This window comes from Mustelus asterias, chromosome 3, assembly GCF_964213995.1.
Source record: "Mustelus asterias chromosome 3, sMusAst1.hap1.1, whole genome shotgun sequence".
Lineage (NCBI taxonomy): Eukaryota > Metazoa > Chordata > Chondrichthyes > Carcharhiniformes > Triakidae > Mustelus > Mustelus asterias.
The window spans coordinates 113,212,934-113,240,687 of record NC_135803.1 but is presented as its reverse complement, the minus strand read 5'-3'; the positions used below and the strand labels follow the sequence as shown (position 1 = coordinate 113,240,687).

Here is a 27,754-nt window from a genome sequence, read left to right as displayed (position 1 = left end):
CATCAGGACAGTTAAATACAGGATAATTATAAATGAAGTAAACAAGAATACTAATGATAAACACATGGTGGTTTAGATTTTCCACAGCCCAAAAAGCAGCAAACTCTCTTTTGTTCAACCTCATAAGGTATCCAAATCATCGCCTGAGAAGTTCGGACTTCTCTTCTTCCCAATTACATTTTCAGTTTCCATATTCTAACTTGAAACACTTGAACATGCCACATGTAAAGTTATATAATGCAGATTTAAATGTAGTTTCACAGATCTAAAACAGACAAAATCTACGTTCATTTATACATATTAATACTCGTCTTGAATAAAACTTAAAAAATACATTTTAAAATGAGCCAATAATAGGATTAACTGCTTAAAAGAAATTGCAAAAAAACTGAAAAAAAATCAACATACCTTCTAATAGGAGGGAAACCTTTTGATCTGTCTTCACATTAAAATTGCTGTTTCAAAGCTGAACCTCAACGTGGATTCCCAGTCTGGCCTGTCATAAGGGGACATGGCTAGAGCCCTCCTGTGCTGGGGCCTGCAGAGATTGTTTTGCTGAAGACCAAAGGCTGCTGCTCCCATCAGGAGTTGGATTGCAATTTTTCAGCTCAGGTAAATGCGCAAAAAATGCAACTATTTTTGGCAGCCCATGGCATCCCGCTGTTAGTCAAAAGTTAATGCTTCTAGCCATTAACATAAAAGGTACAATATAAATGCAATTATTATTACACTACAAGGAGCTAACTCATGACTGGTTTGGTGGCAGGCAGGTGCAGAGAATTTGGCAGAAGCCAAAAAAAAAAATCGGAAAGCCGCCAACGTAAAATCACATTGCAATTCTTCCAATGGTTGGGGCACTCTTTGCACTGGCAGGTGGCTCAAATATAATTTCCATATTATGAATGCTCATTAAAACAGCCAGCCAGTGTCATCCCATCAGACCTTTCAATCTTGTACCATGCCAATGGGTGTTTACATCAATGACAAACCCAATCACTAACGAGTGGTATGCACAAGGTGATCCTCAGTTTGCCGGAGACTTTGGGGTGAGTGCAACAACTTTCTGCCATAGTACTGCGCTGCTGATGAGCTATATACTAATCTGCCAAGGCAGACCGTGCCGCTGGACCCACAAGCACTCCTTGTGTCATCGAGTCTGATCAGTACTGCGGTTGGGAAGTACAGGGGTCTCCTTCTCTCCTGATGTCACACTTTCGCGTTGTCAGGCCTGTGCTATGGGATTCATGCAGCCACCACAACAAAGGTCCAAAGTTCGATTAGGGATAGGGTGTGACATGAGGCAGGGCCTAACAAAGGCAAGGAGGAAATGTGGGTGGGGGGGCAGTACACATGGGGGAGGGGAGGGGAAACGCAGAGTGGGGAAAAGGGCTCTCAATGGCATGCAGACGAGCAAGGAGGTGTAGAAGGATTATGAATAATGGAAAACAGAGGGGAGGGTAGCTGGACCCAAACAAGGCTGCAATGGGGGGTCAAAAGGGATATTACATTGTTTATTGGAAAGGGATACAAGACGACTTGAGATGCACTGGGTAGATGTCCAAGTGGGTCATGGGCACCTTCCAGGTGTTGGACTCAGGGGACGGTGGTTGAATCAAGGAATAGACTTCGAGGCTGCTAGCCTTTTCCCTCTGGGTTGACATTCTGCATGGTCTGAAGAGAGCTGGGCGAGAAAGAGTGACACAAGTGTGTATTTAAAAATGGCACCAGGACCTTCGAACCCATGAGTTGATGTTGGCTGGAGGAATCAGCTGCTGGCCCACCAGGTGACCCATAGGGGAATGTGCATAATTAATGAGTTTCCAAGCACACGATCCCACTAATCTGGTTGGTGGAACAAGCACCACGAGAGCCACCTGCCACCGCAGTCTGAAATGGGATAATTCCACCCATAAGTCACTTACAACACAGGTGGCCATTCAGCCCATTTAGGCTATGCCAGTTTCATGTGGAACAATCCATCCCACGCTCCTGCTCGATCCAGGCGGCCTGCAAGTTTATTGCAAGCATCCATTCAATTTCCTTCCATCACACTTGTGGGCAGAGTTCCAGATCATTACCACTCGCTGCATAAAAATGTTCATCCTCACATTCTCCCTGCATCCCTTCTGCAACATCTTAAATCCATGTCCTTAGTCCTTGTACTATCAGCTAATGGGTGTGTTTTTTCTCTTGTCTACCTTAGCTAAGCTTATCATTTTATACACCTCTATCAAATCTTCCTTCAATCTCCTGTGCTCCAAGAAAAACAACCCCATCTGATATAACTTAAACCTTGTAACTAAATCCCATCCCTCAAACCATTCTGCACCCTTCTATCAAAATAGATCTCACGTCTCTGTACTGAATTATATCTGCCATATACTGCTAGTCTACAGAACACAAATTAAAAATTTGCCAAGTTCCGAATCATTCGTATATAGCCAAAAAAAAGCAGTAGCATCACTGACTCTTGGAGAACACCACGGTCTACTCCCCTTCAGTACGAAAAACCACCATGTACCATGATTTACTTTCTGCCCTTAAGCCAATTTATCTAACTGGACACTGATCCTACTGCACAAGCCTCAATTTTGTTAGCCAGCTTTTATGTGGTACTTTATCAATGCCTTCGTAAAATCCATGTAGACAATATTCCCATCATCATTTTTACTTATAAAGTTATCAGGTCTGTCAAGCAACAGTAGAGACATATTGGGCCCGATTTTACCATTTTGATTCTAAGTGCTGAATCTGGGCGCAGTACAGATCTGACCTTGGAATCGGCATTCAAACGCGCTCATACGCTTTCAGCCGGCTCCAGTCCGATCTGTGCTGTGGGCGGGGCTTAGCACTGCTGGAACAATTGGAGCTCTGAACTGCACATGCGCAGTTCGAAAAAAATCTGAAAAAGCGCGCCCGTGTCGGGAAAGAAAAAAAGCGGAGAGAGCGGCTCTCTGGCACAGATCATCCTCTGTTTGGGGGGGGGGGGGGGGTCAGATGCATCTCTGGGGGGGTGGGCGGAGGAGGAGGCAGGTCAGATGTATCTCTGGGGGGGGGGGGGGAAGAAAGGGAGGAGGAGGCGGGTCAGATGTATCTCTGGTGGGGGGGGGGGGGGGGGGGGGAGGGCAGGGGTGTCCACTGCCACTCTGCGGGCGATCCCTCCTCCCCACCAGAGGAACGAATCCCTCCGCCCAGAGTGATTCAAGTCCATGATCTTTCATCTGAAACATTAACTCAGTTTCTCTCTCCGTACGTGCTGCCTGAGTATGAATCAGTAAGTAAATGGCCTGCTACATGAGGCGCAGAGATCATAAAATCCCTGTATTTGATCCCTAGTCCAAGCTCCAGCTGATGCCAGACTGGGCTTCAGTCTCTCTATTCTAAACTGAACAAAAACCATTCATTCAATTACTCCTGCTTCTGATCAATATCCAGTGACCTTAACTTGTTAATTTTAAACATGTAAAACACTCAGAGAGCAATGTTGAGCGCAGTTACAATGCTGTGCTGGATAAAAAGCTTGGCAGCGGTCACCGCCTAGACTCATCACAACGTTTGGATGAGGCATCAAAAGGATTCCAGAATATTTGGAGCCATATTCCTCCAAATAGCAAGACACAGAACATAACAGGCACTAACTTCCAGATAGAAGAGCAAAATGTTGCACATTGGAAGTTAAAACAGAAAATTCTGGAAATACTCAGGCAGCACGTACGGAGAGAGAAACTGAGTTAATGTTTCAGATGAAAAATCATGGACTTGAATCACTCCGGGAGGAGGGATTCGTTCCTCCGGTGGGGAGGGATCGCCCGCAGAGTGGTAGCAGACACCCCTGCCCCTCTCCCTCCCCACCGATCACCCGCAGACTGGCAGCGGACACCCCTGCCCCACCACCAGAGATCCATCCGCGCCAACCCCCCCCCCCAAACCAGTGAGCGATCAGGCCTCCCCCCACCACCAGACAACAATCAGCCCTCTTGCCCCCACCCCTCCGAGATACATCTGACCTGCCCCCCCCCCCCCCCCCCCCCGAGGATGCTCTGACCCACCTCATCCTCCTCCCCCCAGCCCAGAGGATGATCTGGGTCAGAGCCATTGCAGGCTCTGACCCTGCTCTTCGGAAGCTGCAGCGTCGGCTTCGGATTTTTATTTAGCAGGTCTCTAAAAGCGCAGATCCGGAACGGAACAGAAGGTGGTAAAGTGGGAATTGATGGTAGAGTTGGGCGGGCAGGTAATTAAATCAATTTAAATGCATACTAATGCATTTTAAATTGTCGGGCCGCCCGATCTGGGCACGGAACAGATCCGCGCCACTCGCGGGTGTCGGTAAAGTCGCGATTTGCTCGGATGCGGGTGCAGATCGCGATAAAGGCCTCACACCCGACTTTACCACGGTTTCACGCCCGAAAACGGGCACAAATTGTTGGTAAAATCGGGCCCATTGTGACTTGTCCTGTAAAATGACACTCATTACCATAAACACAAATAAGTGTGAAGCAGTGACCTGAGAAACTGATCCTATATGAACCAAAATAAATGATAATTACATTTTATTTATTTTTACACAAAACACCTGCAAATAATTTTCCTTCTTTGATGGTTGATCACAGTGCTCAATTTCTTTGGAAGTGAGGATTTGTGTTCAACAGTCAATTATGCCAAACAAATTTCAGTTACAGCAAATTCAACTTACATTGCATTTCCAAAAGCATATCACCATCACTTAAATTGTCCGAAATAGGGACAGGACAAGATTGAAGTTTAATTATAGCTGGGGAGAGTAGAGAAAAGATGGGCAGCTGCACCAATGTGTTTGTGAAGTTAATGTGGAGGAAGTGGCAACACATTTTGTGCCAAAGTACTATGGATTTTCTGACAGGACACAGAACTGGAAATGAGTATGAATATATCTGATGCTGCAGCTCACAAGAAACAAAACAAAAAGAGCAATGACCACCAATGTCCTTTTAGAGAAGGAAATCTGCCATCCTTACCTGGTCTTGCCTCCATGCGATTCCAGACCCACAATGTGGTTGACTCTTAACTGCCCTTCTGTCCCTCAGGTTCAAGGGCAATTAGGAATCAGCAATAAATGCTGGCCAAGTCATCCATGTCCACATTCCATGAATGATTTTTTAAAAATCTAAGATGCCTTCTTTCAGTGCCACTGGTTGGGTTTAATTTTCATCTTTACGGGGGTTTTGGGGTTCTTACCAAAAAAGAAACAAACCAAGTAGATTTTTTTTTAAACTATTTTATTTGTGAAAAACTACAAGCAGAATTCATAAATAGACATTTCTATTTGAAGCAGTTAAGAAGGAAATAATAAAGTGGCTTCTAATAACATATTCGTGCACATGCCAGTAACAGGAATATATTAACATCTTTTATTTGCTAGACAAAAAGCAGTGTAGATTATAAAGTCCCCAAAACATTTAAGACCTGGAAATAATTTTACCAGCTCACAAAACCACCATGAACACATCAGCATGAAGATTAAAGAAAACAAATCTAGCACGCTGTCAGCCCTATTTAATTTACAGAGCAAAAAACTTCCAAAGCATTATACAGGACATCTTTCTGGGCAAATGAAAATATACCTTGTATAATACAATAACAAAATTCACAAGATTATGTTATGCCACTTTAAACAAGCATTCTATGTGGGTATCCAATGAACAAAGCTAAGAAATAACAATGTAACCATCTTTACACAGTAAATAAAGGTTACAAGTCATACACAAGAACAGAACTGCTTGCGCATTAAAAAACTGTTCAGTTCGTTGTCATTTTCTAAAGGTTGGCTCTTGAACCCTTTCAAGTTACTTACAAGCATTTAATATTTCCAGCAAACATTACATTTTTCAATAATTTAAGTTACAATAGTTTATAAAAGTAGACTGAAATATTTTTGGTAAGGCAGATGAAGTGCCACTCTTTCCAATAATATGAGTTTCCAGAAATAGTTAGAAATGTTTTTATACAAGTCGTATTAACTTTGAAAGTGGCTCATTATGTTTAAACACTTTACCAATTTCAACTTGCAGAATTACTGTTGCTTTAAAGACTGTTAAAAAAGTCTGTGCACCAATTCAGTCTACAGAATATAACATTAAAATAGCAACTTGTTTCCAAGTCATCAACAACATGCCTATTTGGCTGTGTAGTTTCAATTCAGGAGGCACTGCAGAAAAGCTGTCAGGTCCTAAGTTAAAAAAAAACTAGGCTAAGCAGCACGGAGGAAGCTGGGTAATACCCTAAAGGACAGCACCTAACCAAATGAAAATAGTTCTTCAATAGACTGCGGGTTCATTACATTACATGAAAATTGCATTCAGTTTATGCCTGCCTCAGCATCAGTGTGGTATTTATTAACCTTTATGTTCCACTCTGATGTTAAATTATCTGTACAGCTAGTGTTCATATGCCTATGTAAGGCCATCATATTTGAAGTAAAATTCATCCTTCAGTACAAGTTTACCACCTTCCTAGATCACAATATTAACTGAAGCATTAAACATTTTAAAACCGAGTTTGAATAAACTTCATTTCAAGCAATTAAAGTGTTAACACTGCACAGAGAAGTATTAAATTCCAAAGATACAATATACAAGAAAGAAAAATATCAAAGTTTGCAAAATCTAAGTGCATCATTTCATACAAAGATAAATCAGTCTGGACTTACGCAAGTCTTAATAAGGGAATAATTTACTGATTGTTACCTGGAGCTTGCATTTTGTAATACACATATTACTCCTCATCCTTCACCCAAAACCTCTCCACCCTGACACTTGGATATTAAAGAACAATGGGAATCTCTTCCTGTTAGCAACAATATCAAATAAAAACTTAATATATGATTAAATGTAATTTTAACACATCAAAACTTGAAGATTTAAAATTCAATACATTATGTAATGTATTTTGTATGATATACTAGCTATTCCATAAAAGACAAATACCACTTAGTATTAAATAAGTGGTTCACATGTTAATTGAAATTTAGAATAAGTTCCTTCCATGAAACTCAATTGGCAACACCCACTTATTTTGCCCCATGACATTTACTATTGATGTAAAAGCAATCTTTCATAATACTTAGTAAGCAACCTGTCCAATGTATGTATGCATTGATGTCAAGTGATTGCTAGGTACAAGGCGTCTGTAGAAGCATATTCTCTGGTATTTATCAGTGTAACTGGTCACATAAGTTGTGCCATTACACCAGACTTGACGGTTCATTTTATAATGAAGTGGTGGTTGTTCTTTCTCAGCAAGCATCCCAGTATATCGTCAAGAATGGAACACTGCTTCCATTACTGAAGCTAGTCATTTGATAACAGAGAAACACGTACCTTTTACAAATGGGGGTAGGGAACAAAACAGAAAACAGGGTGTTCGAAACCTAAATTGCTCAAGAATTAAAAACTGATTTGAAAAATGGAGCACCAAAGCCAGGCATTAAAAAAATGACAAACAAGCATACAAAAAGTCATGAATCCTGTAAACAGCAGTCTGCCTGGTTATTTTCCATTAAATTCTCCACGATTTAGTGGTCTTCTATACCCAGCATGGCCATGAACAATGTAGATTCAAGAGTAACACTGAGCTACAATTTTGCTTACATACATGGTTAGAAATTTTCTGTTAATTATATCTGTAACAAAAGCACATTAGTTTTATTCTAAGGAATGGCAAGAAATTCAGCATAACTTTCCAAATTAAGCTCCTACTTTATCTCCCATTACTGTTTGGATTAATGCAGATTTGGCTTCAACTGTACAGATGTAGAAAGAGTAGTTAAGTAACATAAACATTGCTAGCAAGTGCAAAAACCGAAGGTGGATACTAAATGTGTCAAATCACATCACAATCACATTTTTACTGTAGAAGTAGAACTAAAGCAGTTTATTTGAAGGTGAGAATAGAGTTTCAAAATGATCCCATCTTCAGAAACTAAATGCATCTTTCAGTAATAATCAATGCTGCATTTGAACATATATGCACTGCTGATATCTACTTCCTTGGTAAAAATCAAGTACCAATAACCAAATGCAACATGCACATGAAGGGGTTCTTCATTTGATTGCCATCGAGCTTGGACTGTTAAATGTTTTTCTTTCCCACAGGTAAGCTGCTTTAGTTTATATGTTAATACAAAACAAGTTAAATCATGCTTCCAGTTGAGGCACTGCATCTTTAGATTAGTTAGGTGGGAACTACAGCATTAAGAGTAATTACATTTATAGCACACAATGACACAGCTTTCAGGTAAGTGTAAGGAGGAACCCACATCTATTGCTTAATAGACACTGAACTAATCCAGCTATTTATTGTTCAGTTGCCTCAAGTGTACTTCTCCTCAGCCTTTTCTGCTTCTGAAGAGTTAACAATCCTGAGGACAAGACAGCTTTCATTACAATAGTTTGCAGAACTTGATCATCTCTGCTGGAATGCACTGTCCTAATCTTATCTGTTGAATGCTGCATTTATTTCACAGTGTATTAAGCACCAGTGTTTTATGTGTTGGTTTCTAACAACCATTTATTCTGTTTAAACCAGTTAGACATTTAACATCTCTAAAATCGCTAATATTCAGCATAGTTGCTGGCAACAAAACTTACAAAAAGGTATATGTTGAAAAGGGTGGAATTTGCAAATGTAATAAATAAAAGTCAAATGTAACAAAATACATAATGTACATGGAAATTGTGCACAGCAGATTTATAAAAAAGTAGATTCAGGAGCACATCCATTATAAATGATTGTTAGGAAAATATAAAACCAAGGGAATACATAAAAAATGTCAAAAGTATTCATTCATACTTTTCACATTGCATGTGCAGGTCTGGAGCCTGGCAAAGCTCAGAAGGATTCATCATTTACTGCTGACATTTCACCTTTTGGCGTAGAGGAACGCGATGAACCCTTGTCTGTGCTCTCTGATCCAGAGCTACTTTGGTTCTGTTGCTCAGATCCAGCACTGGATGTGACTGTTGATGATGATGTGGAAGAGGAACGTATTTTTTCTTTAAAGTCTGTTATAATTACTGTAACATTGCCCACTGTCACTGCAAGCTGTTGTGCAGTACTTCTGTCAACGTTTTTCAGCTTGGGCCTGCAACAGAAACATGTTAAATAAATATGGAACAAGGATCATTTCAAACATGAATTTGTTTGCACAGTATACATTACTAACTTTATAAAAAGCAACTTCTTGCGTCGTAACATTAAACATTTTGTTAAAGTTATGGCAACTGCTTCCCAATGCTCATAAAAGGCATCAATTAATTTGCATATGAAAAGTTACCTTTTTGTTTAAACCGTCATTTTTAAAAGGAAGGAAACGATGTTTGCCTCAAGTCGTTTGAAGGTTTTCATGGTGAGAGCAGTAACATGGAGTAGGCTCTTCTACTGAGAGTTACTCAGAGGTGAGTGAAACACCAAAACAATAACTTTGCCGTATTAAATCTACACTTCAATGCAATGGATTTTCTTTGCACGAGTGTAACACACGCTTACTTGTTACTTGCTGCATAACTACTTCAAGACAATGAATTAGCCTCCCATACAACAATTCCACCTCGCAAAGACGACAAAGTATACTCAAGCTAGTGGCCACAAAGGTCTGAAACACCTCATCGAAGAAGCTTCAATCCATCCTTCATATCCACAGAGACAAGAAACCATCTCATAAGAAACTAGGAATATACAGCATACCATGCAATTCATCTACAATGGGGAAACAGACTGCAGACCATACAGAGGCAAGAAACATTAAACCCACTTCAAACACAGTGAATGGGGCAAGTAAGTTTTTTTTTGTAAAAGTACCTTCAACTTCATAACCACCACATCCAAATGGTCCAATTCTGGATTTAACTCAATTACTCACTGGTACACAAAATGTCAGGGAGGCTATGGAAACTTAACAAAATCATACTGTCCCTCAAGATGATTAGTTTCTCAGTGACATCGCTTTCATTTACTCAAGGAACACATTGGTCAACTGTACAGAATAGATGGCAATTAGCAGCAAGAACATTAATAATTCGTCAATCAATCAGCAGCAAGAACATTAACATGTACTGACCTATTAAAAACACAACGGTACCAATAAGATTCCACCAATATTCCCATCTGCCATTCTATATAACCATCTCTTTCATCTGTTGCACTTAATCCTCCAGAAGAGACAGAGAGGATGCTGCCTGAAACATCAAGGCTTACCATTTCTGCTAAGGAACTCTTAGCAACTGCTCTTTTCAGGGCAAATTTTACATTGAGTGAGAGAGTTTGAAATGGTTCACATACTTCCACTAAATTATTATTTTTGTGCAAAATCTGCAGGAAATGTACACTTGGGTGGCATGGTGGCACAGTGGCTAGCACTGCTGCCTCATAGCACCAGGAACCTGGGTTCAATTCCAGCCTTGGGTGATGGTCTGTGTGGAGTTTGCACGTTCTCCCCATGGCTTTCCTCCAGGTGCTCCAGTTTCCTCCTACGGTGCAAAGATGTGCAGGTTGGGTTGATTGGCCATGCTAAATTGTCCCTTAGTGTCAGTGAGATTGGCAGGGTAAATATGTGGGGTTATGGGGATAAGGCCTGGGTGGGATTGTTGTCGGTGCAGGTTTGATGGGCTCCTTCTGCACTGTAGGGATTTTATGATTAGCATTTCAGAAGACTGCAATTGAACCTCATTGTAAAACTCTTCATTACCTAACTCTATTGTTGGAAGAACGGAAATCCCAGGCGAATTCTTCATCAAAACTAAGAATAGTGCATCTTTAATAGTGAAATGCTATTTTGTGCGAATGTGCAGAGAAGTTAGCTGTGCATCTACAATAAAGATATTGATAACGTGTAAAATGCAGAGATAAGAATCAACTTGATTTGTATAGTGCCTTTCTTGCCTTCTTGATGCCCCAAAGTGCTTCACAAAAGGGTATTTGAGGGTAATCATTCCTCATTCTATAGGCAAATGAGAGTTGACTTGTGCACAGGTTGGTTCCACAAATAATTGATAATGGCCAGATTAAATCTATTTTTGGCAATTTGGTCAAGGTTGACCTCTTACTTTTCACCTGAAAAGGCAGACAGAGCAAAAGCAAAATACTTCAGATGCTGGAAATCTAAAGTAAAAGACAGCAAATGCTGGAAACACTCAGCAGGTGAGACAGCACCAGTGGTGCAGAAAAATCCAAAAAGTTAACATTTCACCAGATCTTTCATCAGAACAAGTAGTAAAGCATTAACAGTTAAGCAAGTATTGAGCCAGAAAAAAGAGTGTAAAGTCTGAGATAGGATGCAAGGCAGAGGCGATTGTACGACAAAAAAAGGTCCAGGAAACTTGTAAATGGTTATAGCAGAAACATGACCAATAACTTTATTTTAAAGTAGGAAAATATCCTAAAGTGCTTCACAAGAGTGATCAAAAGAAGAGCCACACAAGGAGATATTAGGACAAATGTCAAAAAAGCTTGATCTGAGGTAGATTTCAAAAAAATGTCTTGAACAAGGAGGAGCAAAGAGGTAGAGAGGCTTAAGAAGGGAATTCCAGAGCTAAATAACAATTAAAATCAGGGATGTGTTCCTGTTTCTGCTGGTTCAATTCCAGAAGAATACAGAGACTTTGGAGGAGTTTATTCAGATAGAAGAGTGAGACCATGTGGGATTTGAAAACATGGGTGAGATTTTTAAAGTTTAAAGCATTGCCAGATTGGTAATCAATGTAAACAAGAACAGCATTGGAATAGTCAAGTCTGAAGTAAACAAAAGCATGGATGATGTTTTCAACAGCAGATAAGCAGGCAGTTGTGATGGAACAAATAGGAAGCTCATCGCGTGTCTCTAAGATAACACTAGGTTGCCACCAAGAGCACAGTATGTAGATGAGAAATGGGCCACCCATTCCCAGGACAGATCCTTGGGTACTTCAGAGACAATGGTGGGAAAGCAGAGAGAGAAGCCATTGCAGATACATCTCGGGATATGACCAGATAGGCGAGAATGGAACTAGGTGCGTATGGTCCTACCGATAGAGCAGAGGGTTGGATGAAAATGGCATGTCCAACCATGTCAAACAGGAATCGTTTTCCATGATCACAATGATATTTGTGAACTTGGATGCGGGTTATTTCAGTACTGTGGCAGGGGAGAATCCAGACTGAAGGGGCTCAAACATGAAGATCTGAGAAAGTGCGGTGCAAATTTGATAAGTACCAGCTTCTGGAATCATGTTGGCAAATTCCCACTTGTCATGATTGATGTTGACAACTTTCATGTTTCTTTTGATAGTGTCCTTGAATTGGAACTTTGGATGCTCTGCTGGTCTCTTGGCATGTACAATATATCCTTAGAGATGTAACCATTTCCATCCTGTGCACATGTCCAAGTCAGGGAAGCCTTCTTAGCTTGATTAGCATTAGCATGTTTGCTCCAGAAAAACACTACTTCGCTGGGTAACTATCTTTCCAGGTGATGTCAGGAATGCATCATAGACACCAGAAATGGATGTTTTCTCTTGGTGGATGCAAGTTAGGTGCTGAGGATGCAGGCCTTGTAGCTGAGCACCTTGGTCCCAAAAACAAACGTCCAAATTTTTCAGTCTTTTGAGGCCCTTCCATAATAACATACATGGTACCACCATTCAGTTTAATGGTTTCAACTTTGGCAGTTTTGAGATCAAGCATAGTGAGAAACAGGGCCTTGTCTTAGCCCCTGCTCGGTTTTGTATCTTTTTCTCGGTCCCCCTGACATCGTCTTTTGCTTTTCCCACCAATACAGACTCTAGGATAAAGAGTTGACATGAGGCAACATGGGGCCCGAAAAGGGAAGTTTGATGGCCAGCAGTTTTATGAAAAATTGGGTCAAGGGAGGCTTGCCTCCTGGACAAGCAGAGTTCAAAAGAGGACCTGAAGTGAGATAGGGAGAGATGGAGGTCGAAATCAACAAGGAATAGATGTTGCTCAATGTAGGCTAAGGGAGGAAAGCAGTGAAATTATCTTGGTGAGAAATACTTTTTAAAAGTGTTATATGAAAAATAAGAGCAAAAGTTAGATGCTTATAAGGTGCAGAGTCTTGATTTGCTGAGGGCCACACTGCCAGAAGTTTGGGTGAGGTAAGTGGTTGAAGGTATAGCTAAGGTTATGAACACCAAAGGTTGTAATCACAAATTCATGGACATCCTGGAGGAGTATGCAGAGGGGACAATAAAAACTGATCCAGTACACGAGAAATAGAAGCAGGAGGCAGCCACCAGGCTCTTCAAGCCTTCCCTGCCATTCAATACAATCATGGCTAATCTATGCCAGCCTCAACTCCTTTTCTGTGCCATTTCCCCATGGCCCTCCAGTCCTTGATCTATCAAATATTTATCCACCTTCACTTTAAATACTTCTAATGATCCAGCCTCCACCACAATTTGGGGAAGAGAATTCCTGTGATTCACCGCCTTCTGAGAAGAAAAAATTTCTACGCACCTGTTTTAAATACCCGTACCTTTATCTTGTAACTATGTCCCCTTGGTTGAGACTCGTCCACTGGTGAAAACATTTCACCATCTACCCTGTCAAGTCCCCTCAGGGTCTTATATAGAAGAAAATATGCTTTATTGACAATTACCAAAAATGGCAATAAACAGAACTTTATATTTCTGTCGACTAATGTAAGAATTAGATACTCTTATATTAAACCTAAACAAGCTTGCATTATTTTTACTGCATGTAACATAACTCTGATGAAGGTCAAAGAAGAATGGAGCTCCTCACTCTAAATTCCAAGGAATACAGATCCAGACTATTTAGTCTTCCTTGATAGGACAACACTCATTCCAGGAATTAGCCTGGCGAATCTCCTTTGGACTGCTTCCAATGTTACTATATCCATTTTTCAGTAAGGGGACCAAAAACTATATGTAGTATTCCAGGTGAGGTCTCCCTATTTTTAAACTCCAACCCTTTTGCAATAAAGGCCAAAATGTTGTTTGCCTTCTTAACCAGTTGTTGGACCTACCTGCTGGCTTTTTGTGATTCATGCACAAGAACACCTAGATCCCTCTGTACTTCACTCACCTACAATCTCTCTCCATTTAGACAATATGCTTTTTGATTCCTCCTACTGAAGTGCATGACCCCCTCACTTCGCCACATTAAACTCCATTTACCAGGTTTTCACCCTGTCACCCAATCTAGCTATATCCTGTTGCAGAATCATAGCACCCCCTTCCACCTATCTTTGTATCATCGGCAAATTTGGAAACCTTACATTCTGTTCCTTCTTCTAGGTCACCAATGTAAATAGTGAACAATTGTGGGCCAAGAACTGTGGTACTCTACCAGGTACATCTTTCCACTCTGAAAAGGACCCATTTATTCCAATTCTGTTTTCTATGTCACCGCCAGTTTTCAATCCATGCTTACACTTCCTCCAATTCCATGGGCTTTTACTTTATGCACCAGTCTCTTATGCGGCACCTTGTCAAATGCCTTTTGAAATCTAAATACACTACATCTAAAGAATTTGAGCAAATTTGTCAAACATAATTTAGCTTTCATAAAACCATGTTGACTAGGTTTGATTATATTCAGCTTTCCTAAATGATTTAGCTATTTCCTCTTTGATTGGCTCGTGTCTTGCCAATAATAAATGTTAAACTAACTGGCCTAAAGTAGTAGGGTCCACAGGTCCAGCATTGGGAGGGAAAAGTTGAACTGGACGAAGGAAAGACAATGAGCACACAAATGGAAATGGGAACTCAAGATTACAGAGGCCTGGTTATATAGCAACAACCTGATAATAAACAGGGGAGAAAAACATGAGGAGGGAGTTTAAAGTTAAAGTCAGAAGTCCTATGCTGGGGAGTGAACTTAGAATATTGGTGATTAGGTTTGAAGACAAGCGCCCGAGGGCTACTGAGCCCAGAAGCTATTTGAAGGGCAGGGCATTGTTGGAGGTATTTCTCTGGGACAGATAATCCAGAGAGTGGACAGAATCAATCATCATTATTTTTCTGCCCAGCAAAATGGTGGTCACCATAAGATCCAGAGACGAGAGAGAAATGAACTTTAAACCAGGATAGTAAATTTCTGGCAAACAACCAGACTGAAGCTAAAAAAGCAGTAGGACAGTCATAAACTCAGAAGGTAAATGCAATGGTGGGACTGGGTTGTAGATTAGACAAAGTTACTTTAAAATTTAAGCATCTGAATTGTGGATCAGGGACTCAATAGCTGAGTCTTACAGCATAGACCAGTAGATAATTGTAGCCTTGATGTCCAATAATTTGGAAGTCAAATTTGAGAAGAGATCCAATGCTCTAAGGAAAATAAACAGCAGGATTGGTTGCGGGATGACCATCGGTCATTTGGCTAGGGTAACTACAAACTAACAGTTATATTGTCGTTCGGGCCAAAACGTGTCCATTATCAGAATGGAGGCATGGTACATTGGTGAGACCATGCAGACGCTACGACAACGAATGAACAAACACCGCTCAACAATCACCAGGCAGGAGTGTTCCCTTCCAATTGGAGAACACTTCAGCAGTCACGGGCATTCAGCCTCTGATTTTCAGGTAAGCATTCTCCAAGGCGGCCTTCACAACACACGACAACGCAGAATTGCTGAGCAGAGACTGATAGCCAAGTTCCACACACGAGGACGGCCTCAACCGGGATCTTGGGTTCATGTCACACTATCTGTAACCCCCATGACTTGCCTGGGCTTGCAAAATCTCACTAACTGTCCTGTCTGGAGACAATACACATCTCTTTAACCTGTGCTTAATGCTCCCTCCACTCACATTGTCTATACCTTTAAGACTTGATTACCTGTAAAGACTCACATTCCACCCATTATCCTGTAAATTGAGTTTGTGTCTTCATATGCCCCGTTTGTGAACACGAGTCCTCACTCACCTGGAGGAGGAGCTTGGGGCTCCGAAAGCTAGTGCTGCCAAATAAACCTGTTGGACTTTAACCTGGTGTTGTGAGACTTCTTACTGTCCATTATCAGAACCAGAGGAACTTACACAGTGAAAGAGAAAAGACTGCAAGAGAAAGGGGGAAAAAATGGCTAAAGAGAGTTGCATGTAAAGGAGCTCCTTCTGGAGCTGTCAGCCCCAGAACATTTGCTGTCCAAGAAAATGAAGCAGTGGACATGACCTGCAGTTGAACTCAATGTTGAGGTCTGAAGACTGTGAAGTTCCTAAAGAAAACATAGGTACTATATGATGTGCTGTGTGAGCTTGTATTGTACTTGACCTGCAGTGTAGGAGACTAAGAACTATGAAATCAAGTGAGAATGGCATAGAGAATTTAAGGGAGAAACAACTGGAAGTTGAGCATTATTTTTTTGTACTGAGCAGAGGAGTTTGACACAATTTACTCAATCCACTTCACTGTAGAGAAGATCAAATGTGAACAGCGAATACAATATTGAGCTGCAAGTACAAATAAATCCCCATTTCACCTGGAAGAAACGTTTGTGGCCCTAGACAGTACGAAAGGAGGTAAAAGGACAGTTGTTGCATCAAGGACCTCAACTTAATGTCTCACCCAAAAACACCTGGAACCTGTTTAAATCCTCATTCCAAATACTGCATTCTCTTCCTGAAAAGTTATGACTAAGTGAAACAGAAACACTAGTGTTGGAGTCAAACCTACAAAATTTTAAACCCAGGACTCATGATCAGTTAAATCACTAATATGAAAATAAGTTAATATATCCACCAGAGGACAGGTTTGTGATGTTTCGATACCTACTGCATAACCAGACATTAGTGCAAACAAGGGTGCTCTCCAAAGTACTCCATTGTGATATATTTCACAACTTATACGTTCAAACAATTAATGTAATGATTCTTCATCCCATGGACCTTTCCCCAATTTTCCTAGAAATAGCACTGTGGGTATAACTATACCACACAGACTGCAGTGGTTCAAGGTGGCAGCTCACCATCACCTTCTCAAGGGCAATTAGGGATGGGCAATAAAGGCTAGCCGAGCAGCAACATTCACATCCCCTGAATTAACAAATTCCAAAAGGTTGGTTTGAAAATTTCATATGATTAAGTTTGTTTGTATTATTTTTTAATAAGTTATTAACTTGTTTTCATTTCTTGTTCTCCCAAAAATGGTCACTTTTCAACCACAAGAAACTTGGTGATCAACTCTTCAGAAGCTGTGCCTTCACTCGAAAGGTAAGGTTATTATCTTTTACAATTTTCAAGCCACAATTCCATGAATTTGGCTGTACAAAAATCAGTAAGGATTTTGTTTCTCTATAAAAAAAGAGTACCAATAAATGCAATTTGTGAACTAATGATAAAAATAAAATGTGCTCAAAGTGTCAAAGAATTTCAACAACGCGAAACATCCCAGCCTGCATCTAGGCCACCAGAGGGAGGTAACAAGTGGAACATTGGTCCTTTTCTGCAGGAAGAAAAAAATGGAAGGAAGTCACACTGGGTTGCTTGCACTCTCCCCAGCAGCAACTGACCACTAATTGTTCTAATTTTTCTCCCAGTTGTGCAAAAAAAGGGGAAGTCCATTAGTAGTTTTTTTCCACACCATCAAAATGGGAAAATCTGCTAATAGTTTCTTCTCACCATGGAAGTTTAAGTTATGAAATGATTTAGTCATTCAAATAGCCTTGGAGGTATTGCCACTAATTTAGCTTTCTAAAAAATAAGATGCATGCAGTTTGAGAGTTCAGTTAATGGCAGCAGGAAACATTGAGAATTTTAATTTATAAAACACTTTCTACATTCCCTGGATATTCCAAAATTCTTCACTATCAAAACTGCAGTCAATTTACACACACTATCTCAACAATGACAGATGACCAGTTGTTGGGAGCGATTCTCCCAGCCCACTGTGCTAGGCAGTGTAGCTGGCTTCCCGCTGGGCGCCACATCGCGTGTCTCCGACCACCGGATTTCTGATGTCGTCAGCTCCATGCCAGAAATCGGCGCAGAGCTGATGTCCATCTTTAAAATTGCCATTCAAGTCTGATTAGCCAACCCGGACTGAAATCTCCAGGCTCAATAGCCCCCCCCACGCCAGGAGTGTTTCACTCCAGCGAGGTTTACAACAGCTCCCCACTAATGGGGAGCTGGAGGCCTAACCCCGCTGGAATGAAGGCCCCCAGGAGGTCGCGGATAAGGGGGTGCACCCCTGCGCGTTGCCAGTGGGTTCGGTAGAGCAGCAAAAGGGGATTGTTATGCTGGGCACTGTTCGGGAGGCCGGCAGCGTGGGCGACTGCACATGCACCGATCTCTGTGCTGACAGATCAGCGCATGTGCAGTGGTCTGCTCAGCCTGTGGCCCATCTCTCCAGTGGGAATAGGCTCCGCCCACTGATTTTTAACAAGATTCACACTAGGGCTCTCTATGGTGCACAGATGTGGGAGATTCATGCTGAAAAAAGCAGCGGGATCTACTGAATTTTGCACTTAGAATTTTTTTGAGAGAATTGCCAGAAGGGCAATTTTTTCACAGAGGGTGGCAAGTGTCTGGAACAAGTTGCCAGAGGTGGTAGTAGAGGCGGGTACAATTTTGTCTTTTAAAAAGCATTTAGATAGTTACATGGGTACAATGGGTATAGAGGGATATGGGCCAAATGCGGGTAATTGGGATTAGCTTAGGGGATTTTTAAAAAAAGGGCGGCATGGACAAGTTGGGCCGATGGGCCTGTTTCCATGCTGTAAACCTCTATGACTCTAATTCCACCCGCTATGTTTGGTTAAATGTTGTTCAAAACCAAGAGAACATCCTGATCTTCTCCAAAACAAAAGGTGGCAGAGGATCCTTTACATCCCCCTGTTTAGGCAGATGGGCTTAGTGAAAAAACATACTTATAGCACCTATAGTAGAATGTATGTGGCATCAAATCAAATTTAATGGAATGGAAACCACCAACACGTTTCTTCTATTGAAAAATGAGAAATGAATCATTTGTTAATTTAAGAAACAATTAAAAATTAGATGCAACTGTTCAAAATTCAGATGAAATAATCACAAAACAGCTATTTTTTCCCCCCCCATAACTCTACCATTACTACAGGGAAGGACTCACTTTGGGACACATTTACATCAGCACCAATATATATCTCCAGTACATTGCCCAAATTGCCATTCTTTATCTAATACTGGATATTAGATGTGATCAATGATATGAAAAGGTTTACTTATTCTCTCCACAAATGCTACCTGACCTGCTAAGTATTTTCAGCACTTTCTGTTCAACCTTGTACTGCTAGTAATGTGCTTTTTTGGGGGGGTTTTTTGTACCAGCTTCCAGGTTAGACAAAAATTACAACCCAAATTCAAATGCAGATGCACAGAAAATTGTGGTTTCTTCCCATCAGTAGAGTGCTCCTGGAGGGAAAATCCAAAATGGTAAAACAGCATGAAAATATTTGTTACTTTCTTCAATATAGGGGCAATATTTTAAAAAAACATCTTTCTTCCTCCATAGCTTTCCTTCCTTCTGTTGTCAGAAATTTTGGATGTGCTGTAATGTAAGCATCGCCTATTCTTAGCATCTTTATTAGTCAAAGAAGCATACTTGAGCGAGCAGGATTGGCCAAGTGGGCTTTTACTTTCCATTAATTCAAAGAGCTCAAAAGGTATGCTATTCATCAACATTTCATTAAAATCAGGTGATGTACCATCCTTTGTAGATCCATATGCAAAAGCTAAGCCATACTATAACCAGCTTTCAACCCAAGGTCAAAAAAACAAAATATTTCGTGCTGCAACTACATTTTAGCTGTCAATTAGAACAAGTTACCTTGAAGTGTGTAAGCTGTCAGTTTTTGTTGCAGCTTTCCCAGACTGTATACTGTTGATTTCACTAGGAGGTCCTTTTTCAAGTTCCATCTTCGGCCTGAAAATAAAGCCACACTACTGTCTTCGTTGAATTCCACCATATATAGTATACCTATACTATTCTACCACAGAAATGTTATGGTTGTCAGATTATCAAAAATCTAGCAAAGTTTTCGGACTTACTAAGCAGGAATAACATCTCTCAGTTATTCAATGATTGGAATCCATGAATAGTAAACATATACCCTAGAAAGTATTAAGCCAAATCAAATAATATTAATCTCTTACTCTAAAATATAGGTTTATACCAAAAGTTGACAATCAAAATTCTTTAGGGTTTTATTTTCTAAAGCTCTTTTTTTATTATTTACGTACAAAATTACTTCCAATGGAACTCCAGGATGTGATTCCTTTGTTGAATTTGCCCCATTTATGGTGAGGCAGTGTCAACATCACCAAAGTTGTTCAAGTTACCATTTCTCAGGAATGGGTGCCTAAAACATGCTGATCGCATTATTGGTCATTTGAAAGCACACCATAAGCTCTGCACCAGCTGCAAAGAGGTTGCAAAGAGATAAAGACAAGTTCAGCGAGTTGGCAAGAAGATGGCAGACAAAGTATAATGTTGGGAAGTATGAAATTGTAGGAAGAATAGAAAAAGCAGAATAATTTTCCAAAAGGTAAGGGACTAAAAAAGAATGAAATTCAGAGGGATTTGGGTATCCTTGTACATGAATCTAAAGTTAACATGGAGGTGCAGCAAGCAATAAAGACAAATGGTGTGGTAACTTTTACTTCAAAGGAGTCAGGAGTATAAGCGCAAGGAGGTCTTGCTTGATAGGGTTAGGTTGATTGGCCATGCTAAATTGTCCCTTAGTAGGGATTAGTAGGGTAAATACGTGGGGTTACAGGGATAGGGCCTGGGTGGGATTGTGGTCAGTGTAGACCAGATGAGGCGAATGGCCTCCTTCTGCACTGTAGGGAGTCTATGATTGTATGCTGCAGTTATATAGGGCGAGACCACATTTGGAGTTTTGGTCTCTTTACCCAAGGAAGGGTGTAATTGTCATAGTGCGAGTGCAACAAATTTTGACCAGATTGATCCTTGGAATGAAGGAGCTGTTTTATGAGGAAGGTTGTGTAGAATGGGCCTATACTCTGGAATTACAAGTAATTCCTTGGTGCCATTCGCCCGCCTTCTTCCCACAACCCTGCACGTTCTTATTTTTCAGCTAACAGTCTGATTCTCTTTTTAATGCTTTGATTGAACCTGCCTCCATCACACTTGGGCAGTATATTCCACACATCCAATTTTATCAAAAGCAAGCAAGCATTATAAATAATAAGAAAAGCCTTTTCATGCAAGCGATTAAGGTCTGGAAGGCAGAGTGTGGCAGAGGCAGGTCCATTGAAACACAAAGGAATTAGATCATTACCTGAAAAGGACAAATATGCAGGAGATGGCAGGAAAATAGCTCCAAGTGAATTGCTTATTCATAGAGCCGGTAAATGGCCTCCTTCTGCACTGAAACAATTCCCTGGTTGGAGTCCATAACAAAGGGACAGTCTCAGGATAAGGGAGCGATCAGTCAGGACTGAGATAAGGAGCAATCTCGTCACTTAAGGGAGTGTTAAATCTTTAGAATTCTCCAACCCAGTGGGCTCTAGATGTTCAATGAGTATATTCAAGAATGAGATGCTCAAGGTAGTCAAGGGATTATAGAGATAGAAGGACAAGGTGGAGTTGTTGTAAAAGTTTCCACCATAATCTTTCTGAATGGCAGAGCAGGCTCAAGGAGCTGTATGACCTACTTGCTCCTATTTTGCAAGTCTTATGTATTTAAGTAAATTCCAGTGGGTCTGGAGAAAGCTGCACCAGCCCACTTATTAGGCAATTCTTCTGAATTATGGGGGAATAATTAAAAACTTACTGATATCATAATTCCTATTGGATCGGTTAACAACCAAAAAAATCCCCAAATCGAAACTGAATGAAGCATTTAGTTTCCTTACTATTTACTCACAGGGAAGCTCATTGCCAAAAAGTTTTAGCACTTACAATAGTTTGAAAATTCCACTTACTTTATCTTTTTGTTGCTGTTCTTTTTGCTTGCATTTGAGCTTACTTCTTTTTCTTTGTCAGGCTTATCTTTTTCAACTTTTTCTTTCTTCTCTTTTTTTGGAGGTGGAGGTGTTGCATACTGCTGCGCTACTTGTTGTGCAACTAGCTGGGAGTTTATTCTTGGTTTTCTGAAATTAAAAAATGATGCATTACCTTTACTGTATATTCCCAAAACACAAGTACACATAATGCAGCACAAAATACAAATAATGCATACAAAAACACAAAATAAGTAAACATCCCTTCAAGTGAATTGAAGGATATACAGCTTAAATCGCAAATGCAGTTTATCTTCCAGTTACCTGCCAAATTGCCAACTAATGTTCGGAGAGGCTAAATTAATATCCAACTTAAAATGAATATTCCACTTTAAATTGCTTCCAAAATAGTCACCAATATTTTTTGTGAAATATTACTCCATATCCATACTATAGTTCTATAGTACAATTATACAACAACCAAGGTGCTTCACAGAGCTGTAAGAAACAAAGATGCTGACCCAGAGAAAGATTTGGAGCAGTGACCAACAGCTTAGTCACAGACTTAGGTTTTAAGGATGTGTCTAAATCCTTCCCCTTCTTTCTTCCCTGAAGGAGGAAATTCCAGAGCACGAAACCTAGATGTTTGAAGGCATTGTTGCCATGAGAAGGAAAGAGGTCCTTGGAAATTTCTAAATTACAGTAGCTTGCTGGTTTATCACTGGTAACAATAATGGAGGATACACAGGAAGTGTATACAATTGCCACATACAAGTGGGTTAAGAACAAAGCCCGTAACAAGCTCAAAAGTTTGAACCATTTTAGATTAGTTAAGACTAAATTCAATTTTCAACCATATGGGCAGCACCAATTATTCACTGATCAGATGTTTTGCTAAAGGCTTGCTATAAACTAAACCAGCTACAACAAATTTTTTGTACACAAGATGGAAGTCCATCATCAAAAATATTTGAAGATGGACGATAACTAATGCTATAACAGATTATAGTTGTGACATCAACATCGGTTAAGGATGACATCAAGGCTGTATTCAGAAATAATACCAGCACTAGAGACCAAAATGTTGATTCAGTCCAAGTAGAAATAAGAAGAAACACATTGCTAGGAGTAATTTACGGACCCCCGAACAGTACTCTAGAAGTAGGGCATAGTACAAATCAGAAAATGAGGGGGGCCTTGTGAAAAGGGCACAGCAGCAATTATGGGTGACTTAAGCATGTATGTTGACTGGATTAACCAACTTGGCAAGGGTAGCCTCAAGGAAGGGTGCATAAAGTGTATGAGGGACTGTTTCTTAGAGCAGCATTTTATGGAGCCAACCAGAGAACTAACTATTTTAGATCTGGTATTATCTGTTGAGGAAGGAGTGATTAATGGCCTTGTAGTTAAGGATCCACTTGGAAGGAGTGATCACAGCACAAAAAAAATTTCAAATTCAGATTGGAAGCGAGGACAGAATCACATACTCAAGTTTTAACATTGGGCAAGGATAATTACAGTAAGAAGTTTAACAACACCAGGTTAAAGTCCAACAGGTTTATTTGGTAGCAAAAGCCACACAAGCTTTCGGAGCTCTTAGCCCCTTCTTCAGGTGAGTGGGAATTCTGTTCACAAACAGAGCTTATAAAGACACAGACTCAATTTACATGAATAATGGTTGGAATGCGAATACTTACAACTAATCAAGTCTTGATTAGTTGTAAGTATTCGCATTCCAACCATTATTCATGTAAATTGAGTCTGTGTCTTTATAAGCTCTGTTTGTGAACAGAATTCCCACTCACCTGAAGAAGGGGCTAAGAGCTCCGAAAGCTTGTGTGGCTTTTGCTACCAAATAAACCTGTTGGACTTTAACCTGGTGTTGTTAAACTTCTTACTGTGTTTACCCCAGTCCAACGCCGGCATCTCCACATCAAGGATAATTATGCAGGCCTAAGGAAAGTTATCCCAAGTGGACTGGGCAAGAGTATTAAAGGGGAGGATGGTAGAAGAATAGTGGCAGTTGTTTAGGGAGATATTAAGGTGCATTCCCAAGAGGAAGAGGAATTGCAAAAGGGTGAAAAGTCATCCATGACTTAATAAGGAAATCAAGGATAACACAATGGCAAAAACAAGGGCATATAATACTACAAAAGTTAGTGGCAACGTAGAGTATTGGAGAACTTCAATCATCAACAAAAGGTAGATCTAAACGTCTAAACTGGAAGATGGCAGAGGCACTAAACCAATACTTTGTCTCGGTCTTCACAGTAGAAGATAATTCTGTCCCAAAAACTGCAGTTAATAGTGAAACTTGGCGAAATTACTTTTACCAGGGCGAAGGTACTCAGTGAAGGGTTTAAAAGTAGATAAGTCCCTGGGACCTGATGGCCTACACCCTAGGATGTTAAAAGGAGGTGACAGCAGAGATAGTGGATTCGTTAGTTATGATATTCTAAAGTTCCCTGGATTCCTGAAAGATACCGGTGGACTGGAAACATGCGAATTTGCTGCCCTTATTCAAGAAAGGAGAGGGGCAAAAAGTGGGCAAGTCAGCTTGACCTCTGGTGGGAAAGTTGCTGGAGTCAATCATTAAGAAGGTGACTATGCACCTGGAAAAGCAAAGCTCAATTCACCAGTATCAGCACGGTTTTGTGACGGGCAAGTCTTGTTTGACACACCTGGAGTCCTTTGAGGATGTGACCAGCAAGGTAGATAACGGGAATCCTGTGGATGTGATCTATCTGGACCTCCAAAAGGCATTTGATAAGATGCCACACAAGAGACTGATCCAGAAGGTTAGATCCCAAGGGGTTGGGGGTATAGGGGCTTGGATTGAGGATTGGCTGATTGATAGAAAGCAGAGGGTGGGATAAATGGGCCCTTCTCCAGTTGGCGAACTATAACTAGTGGGGTCTCACAGGGTTCAGTTCTCGGAAAAAACTATTTACAATCTATATCAATGATCTACAAGTGTAACATAGCGAAATTTATATATTAAAATAGGTGGGAAAGCAGGCTGTGGCTGTGGTGAGGAGATAAAAAGTTTACAAACGGTTATTGACAGACTAAGGAAATGGGCCAGAATCTGGCAGATGAAGTTTAATGTGGATAAATGCGAGGTAATCCATTTTGGCCAGAAAAATAAAAGGGCAAATTACTATTTAAATGGGAAACAGATTCAAAAGGCATTTGTGCAGATCTACGTGTCCTTGTGCATGAGAAAGTGGGTATTCAGGTGCAAAATGTTAAAGGAAGGCAAAAGGGATCTTGGCACTTATTGCAAAAGGTCTACAGTATAAATATAGAGAAGTGTTGTTACAATTGTATAAGGCATTGGTGAGACCATACTTGGAATGGTGTGTTCAGTTTTGGTCACCTTCTTTGAGGAATGATGTGGTGACACTGGAGGTGGTGAGCCTGCTCTGTCGTTCAGTAAGATTATGGAATCCCATCTGAAGTCCAATTCTAGGCACCATACTTGAGAAGGATATAGAAGAGATTAACAAGAATGGTACCAGGGATGTAGGACTTCAGTGACACGAGAAGACATGAAAAGACTTAGATGATGGGATTTTTCTACTTCATGCGGATGCTAAAAGGGGATTCATCATAATCATGAAAGAGCTTTAAAAGAAAATAAAGGAGACAATTTCCAAAGGCAGAAACCGGAAGACACGTTGTCACCTCTTTTTGCAAATCACATTCAAAGAACTTTTTTAAAAACTACACAACGAATGTTCTGATCTGGAATGTAGTGCCTCAACAAAAAGGGTAGTGAGAACAAATTCAGAGGTAGCACTAAAAAAAATAATTGGTCAAATACTTCAAGGGAAAATAATTGCAGAATTAATTGAATAGCTCAACTAACCAGACAGCAAAAGAATGATGGGCCAAATGAATGGACATGGCATGGAAAGAGGCCAATAATTCTCAGAGAGCTTTATCCTGGCTTACTTAATATATTGTGGGTTGGTGCAATATAAGCTTGCACAGTAAAGGTTCTGACTAAAACCATCCATCAAAATAACTGTATGGAACCATTGTTCTGCCCAGAAAATTCTCAGGATGCCAATCACAGGATAATTTTGAATTGAATAAAATGGCTCAACCCACTGACTGATCTGCTCCAAACATTTTATTCAATTTATGATTGCAGAAAATAGCCCCTTGTCAAACCAACTATTTGTTAGGAACGGACTTCAGATATCAGCATATTTAGCTACCTTTGTCTCACAGTAATAAGACACAAATCAATGTTTTTTGCAGATTATACCATAATGTACACTTGCCTGCAGATTGATGATACAAGTCTTAGCATTTACTGTTTAGCACGATTGTAAAATAATGACTAAGGAATCAATAAATCATTCATCACACAAAGAATGCTTCATTTTGTCACACCTTTTGCAGTTTTCCCTTCCTTTAGGAGACTTTGAGACTCCAACATGTTATCACAGTCATTACCATTGCATTCCCATCAATAAAATGTGACTTTATATATGCAGCATCTACTTTTCCGTCCTACACTTAATTTTGGATCTCGAACCAAACTTCCCAATTTAAAAAATACAACATATTTGCAAACTGGTGCACACAGTCCAGCATCACACCAATTAGGCAACATACTACAGCACTGCATTTCAACATTATTTTCATTGCAGCGGAAGAGGATGATAGGCTAACAAAGAGCTCCATAGGCACAACCTAAAAGAAACTCGAGTACACAAGTTTGGAGTCTACAGCAAATTACAATACTGTAACACCATCAACTAATGTTAGGGTTACATTGATTACCAACTTTCAAAAGCATCTAACTTGCAGCTTTAATGGCATTACCAATGTCCTCTTAATAAGATAATCTGTGAAGCACAGAATAAAATTAGCTCTGTCATTCAGTCCTCTTAATCTAATTATGTGGTGCGTTCTACATCCCTGCAGCTGGAGCAACAGGACATGGGAGTAAAAGAAAATTACATGAAGATTAAACACCTCCTGATGTGGGATAGAGAGGCATGCACCAGACCAAGCACTGACGCGTGCCAGATCTGCATAATCAGTATCCACTTTATTTACAACTCTGGTTGATTCTGTTCCAATACAAATGCTTATAAATGACTCAAACACCTTCTAAAAAGGAACAGGAGGATTTTTTTTTAAATCACTGGTTTCACGCAAAGGTTTGGTCACCAGTTATTTCTGACAAATGGTTTCATAAATTTTCCAATGAAATATTTTTAGAAATGGTTTACTGCTGAAGGTTCTTCGAAAAAGGGTTCAATTTGCAAGTTACATTGAAATATCACCCCAGCTGATGAAAATGTTAAATCACTGGAATAAAGTCAAAACTTAAGTAGTAAACTTTTCAAATTATACGAGAAAAAATATGAAGTTCGTAGAACTGGAAATTCTTATCTGAAGACATTCACTGCTCATGAATAGCTTTCTCATTTGTGTATGTTTTCTAAGTGGATTCTTGCTGCTCTTGCCATGCACTCCACTTTTTACCAACTTTAGAAAGAATCTCTAGTAATGCAATATCTGAAAGAACTCAACACTCCAAAACATTTACAATATTGCAAAAAAGCCACCTCAAGTTATGCCTGTAGTTAAAAGCTCCATATAAATAGTAATAATATTCTTCCCCACATTTGTGGAGTGTGTTTCCAGGTACATTGCACGAAATGATAACCAGTTTCATCTTACGACCATTGGATTTCAAAGTCCAATGTGCTTCATATTAAATTGTTTATGCCAAAGCATTCATTCATTGGAACAAGCAAACCATCACATCAAGCTTTTTTCCCCAACACTAATTCTCT

The 27,754-nt window shown here is 40.2% G+C and overlaps 1 protein-coding gene across 1 annotated transcript in view; it reads right to left on the bottom strand.

Annotated features, from left to right (window-relative positions):
• Positions 1–5,240: 5,240 nt before the first annotated feature.
• rybpb (RING1 and YY1 binding protein b) overlaps positions 5,241–27,754 on the bottom strand; it is a 93,597-nt gene continuing 71,083 nt past the window's right edge. The window contains exons 3-5 of the mRNA XM_078209446.1: positions 21,915–22,082; positions 19,795–19,890; positions 5,241–9,118 (exon numbers count right to left, since the gene is read on the bottom strand). Of these exons, the coding sequence (XP_078065572.1) occupies positions 8,866–9,118; positions 19,795–19,890; positions 21,915–22,082 (517 nt within the window). The 3' untranslated portion in view covers positions 5,241–8,865. The remainder of the gene's footprint in view (positions 9,119–19,794; positions 19,891–21,914; positions 22,083–27,754) is intronic.